General features: G+C 46.0%; 1 protein-coding gene across 1 annotated transcript; it reads left to right on the plus strand.

The window, feature by feature from the left end:
- Nucleotides 1–642: 642 nt before the first annotated feature.
- Nucleotides 643–4,098, plus strand: nfil3-6 (nuclear factor, interleukin 3 regulated, member 6). Its single transcript, XM_080524476.1, has 2 exons — nucleotides 643–893; nucleotides 2,153–4,098. Exon 2 carries the CDS (start codon nucleotides 2,275–2,277, stop codon nucleotides 3,496–3,498), a length of 1,224 nt encoding a protein of 407 aa, XP_080380602.1. The 5' UTR covers nucleotides 643–893; nucleotides 2,153–2,274; the 3' UTR covers nucleotides 3,499–4,098.
- Nucleotides 4,099–4,352: the final 254 nt, after the last annotated feature.

A 4,352-nucleotide genomic window follows, 5' to 3' on the forward strand; every position in this document is an offset into this window, starting at 1 on the left:
ATCAAAGCCCAGATACAACTCATCATTGGGCCTTATTGACCTACAATAAGAGGCACAGCCAATAATTGTGTGAATCTCTATCCCCTGACATCATCCACTTGGACACCTTCAAATCCACATATTTATTATCAGCATATCTCTACATTTACATGAAATAAGCCTACAAATTATTTCAGTGGTGGCAAAAGTGACGGTGGTTAGCAAAAGCAAGGATTTGGAAGATGCAACTGCTTAGAGAGGTCTCATATTTCAGTAACTCTGAGGTGCTACTTTACTTTACATTACTGCCTGTCATACATGAAGTTGTTACGTTGATTGAACATGGTGAACATGTCTATATAGAATGAATGAATGAATGAATGAATGGTCTTTATTGTCATTGATATGCCTACATAACAAGAGAGAGAGAGAGCACAAGATGACTTAATAATTGTTAGGAGACTATTATCCCTGCTGAAGTGGGGGTCGAGAGAGGTCAGTTGATGATGCATGAGCAGCTAATGTTATTTGAAAGCCGATAGGAGCGTTCCCCCTGCGGGGTGGGCCGTTGGCACAGAGAGAGGCGGTCTTACCAAGCGCACACATACGGCGCCAGTGGTTCAAGCGGACAGGGAACGTCCTCGTCTGAACTTCACTGTGAACGTAACAAATAGCAGCTGCGGCATTCCGAGTGGAACAGAGAAGCGCAACGCAAGGTGGCAGAACGACGGAGAATATTAAATAACAGCTCTCTGTGTGTACGGCAGCAAAGTACTAAACGATCCAGCGCCGAAGACACGCCGTTGAAAAATATTGCGAACAGTTCTTCAGTTCTTCCTCTTCTGGCTTTGAACTACATTTCAGAAATTGAATTTCTGGGCGACGAGAATCTACCCGGCTTCCAATCTTTTGAGGTAGGCTATTATCTACAATGTCTTACTTAACCTATAGCTCTTTTTTTTAATGGCATTTTCTTTTTACAAGCGTGTACAGTACAGCGAAGTATAGAACATAGAATGGTTCACTCAGTATTATTAAATAACTATATCTTGTGCGCAAAATAAAGGAAGTTGTAGGCTAAGGAAATACAAACACAACTCTAATCGACCACAATGAACAGGATCGTTGTACTGGTTCTTTATTTGTCTATTCCACGGAGAGTAAAAGGATTTGGGCAAACTCTAAATTGATTATCAATACTAGATGACTTTTTAGGACCACATCGTAAATAACTATTACGTAGGCTATGTCATCCATAGTAGTTTATAAAGTATGCACCATGTGTTCCGATGATGACAGCGAGAGTATTCTTAAATGTTGTAATCAATAGGTTGAACAGTGATCTGATCAAGACATTATGAAGTTACACAGTGCTATTGCAATTATGTATAAAAAAATGTTTTTACCAGTGTGCTGTTTTATAAGTACTACCGTAGCCTACATCACTAGGAATAGTAAGCTAATGACAATTAGTTCACTACAGGGATGTAGGTTAATAGTGTGTTCTATAAATAAATAGCCTTAATTGAGCCTCTCCACAATTAATGGTGTGTGGAGCGCAAGGGGGCATTTGCGATTATCAGTGTCATTCAATGCGTTAAAGTTCGACTGGTCTCAAATGCAGAACAATTGTCTTAAGTGGGGAAGAAAAAAAAAAACGTGTGAATGCATGTCAATGGACAGGTTTTTCATGGGAATAATACATGAGGTCACTTAACACGTCTCCGTTCTGTCACAGCCGACACGTAGGTCAACGTTGGTTAGCCAGTTATATATTCAGGTAGCTCGGAATCTATTCAATCGTTTAAAAACAACATCGCTTTGGACTATTATTAAATCAATAAATATTAAAGAGATTGTACCGGACTGCGTGTATAACATTATATAACACTGACCTACACAATCATAGTATATAGCCTACATTTGAAAAATATGTGTTCAACATGTCATTCAATCTGTAACCATTTTTGACTGTCCTCATGTTAAACATGGGCCTGTATAAAACATATAGTACTAGTACTTCTATGTTCAAATCTAGGAGTCATTTGGGTTGAGGACACAGAGCTCCGGTTTTACTGGAAGTATGTAATAGGGTTACGTAACATCGTGTTGTAATGGATCTTGCATAACCACTAAATCCCTTCCTAATTACTCCCCTCTCTGTATCCGCTAGGTGGCACTGTTGCAGCAACATCTACATTCAGTCTACAGAAGTCACAGCACTCAACATCACTGGGATCTCAACCACTCAAACCGTGAAGAAAAAATAAGTTATTGTGCTGAACAAGTGCTGTGATGTTTGACGAAGATTCTCAAGAGATGCGGGAGCAGAGTGCCGGGGCGTTGCAAACTCTAGATCCCTCCACCTCTGCTGGTGCTCTGTCCTTCACAGACGAGGCTGTGTCCATCCTCACCTCCAGCAGCCTGCTGGCCCGCTCTCTGCTTGGACGCACCTCTGCCCTCAAACGCAAAGACTCGTCCGCCTCCTCCGCCAACGCTGCTGCTCTCAGGCGGAAGCGGGAGTTCATCCCCAGCGAGAAGAAGGACGACGGCTACTGGGACAAGCGCAAGAAGAACAACGAGGCGGCGAAGCGTTCCAGGGAGAAGCGCCGCGTCAACGACATGGTTCTGGAGAACCGCGTCCTGGCGCTGCTGGAGGAGAACGCCCGCCTGCGTGCCGAGCTGCTCGCTCTCAAGTTCCGCTTTGGTCTGGTCAAAGACCCCTGCAACACCCCCATTCTGCCCCTCGCCGCGGCCCCCTGTGCTCCACAGCACCTGGCCCCACACTGCTACCTCCCCCGGGGGGAAGGGAGCCTGCTCCCCAGTGGCCCAGTCACCCACCCTCCTGCCCAGGGGAGCCAGTTCAGCGCAAGAGTCTCCAGAGACGCCAGCAACATGTCTGAGGACTCTGGGTTCTCAACCCCCGGAGGCTCCAGCGTAGGTAGCCCCATCTTCTTCGAGGACAGGCTGAGCGACCAGGGGAAGCTGTCCCCACACAGATCTGACGAGCTGGGCTACGAACTCCAACACTCCCCTGCAGAGGGGCACGGCCACACTCCTGGTGGGGTGGTGGGACACTTCCCCGCAGAGCTGTCCAGAGCTTTGGGGGGGAGGCTGGACTCCTGGGAGGGCATGAAGAACCTGCCCCACAAAATGCGCTTCAAGACCCCCGGCTGTGGAGAGGGGGGTGAGGGCAGGCGTAGCCCCATACAGACCACAGGGAGTCCCCGAGAGGGTCCCCGCGAGACCCCAAGAGGACACTTACAATTAGGTGGAGCTGAGGGGGCAGGACTTTGGTCACCACAGCAGGACGGGGAGGAGGTCAGAAGGAGATCCCCTCAGAGTTGCCGCCCTGCGGTCATCTACGGCCACCCTGCTGCCCAACATGGCCAGGTGAGCCAGGAGTCCCAGGTCCACAGTGAGAACAATGTCCTCAAGTCTCAGCTCAGCTGTCTCAGTGAGGAGGTGGCCCAGCTCAAGAAGCTGTTCTCTCAACAGCTGCTGGCCAAAGTCAACTAAACCTGTATGCGAAAAGAACAAGGAGAAAAGCTTCATCTAAGCTCGACGATCATAAACACACGATACGTGGAAGACAAGGGGACAATGGGGAGAGAACTGATTCTGGGCACCAAAGTACCTCTGCATTCTAAACTGAAAGGGTGATTCAAAAAAGAAAAACAGGCCATGGGCCCAAAAGACATGAATCAACCCAACTCCTCCACTTCAACAGATTACCTTTTTGTCTTGTTGTTATTTTTGTTGTATTGTATATGGGTCTTCTCATAACGTGTCGTCCTAAATGCTTACCTATGCCTCGTGCTTCTCAAACTAGGACAAAGTTCCATTACCCATAATGACACTACAGAACACTATACCGTACATACATGTAGGCTCTCAGAAAATACCATCATATGGTACACACGTGACTCCTTCAACAACTGGAAATGTTCTGTGTCTCTGTTATGTTTGTGTTACCTTTGTCCAACGGAGACCTGTTGTATTATGACAATTCATGCACTGTAAACTGTTCTGAGGTCACGAAAAGTTATGTGTCGTCTTGTGTGCTATCTGTATATGTATATACATTTTTGTACTTGTGAATAAATCTTTGACAGCATCTATTTTCGTCTTGATTTTCGTTATGCATCGCTTGTGTGATCCTGTCATGAACTCACTTTAGCCTCCCGCTGTGCTGTCATGTTACCCACAGAAATAACACGTTGACAAGCATCGTTGCAATATTCATGCAGTGCTATTTATGAACTAGATGATATAACAACCTCACATGGTGGTGATGTAGTGTAGTGTCTCACCTTGTCTCACATTCGCATTACACCATAATAGCTAAAAAAAACAAAGTCAATTCACATTTT

Source organism: Nansenia antarctica (genome assembly GCF_963989245.1).
Source record: "Nansenia antarctica genome assembly, chromosome: 2".
Classification (NCBI taxonomy): Eukaryota; Metazoa; Chordata; class Actinopteri; order Argentiniformes; family Microstomatidae; genus Nansenia; species Nansenia antarctica.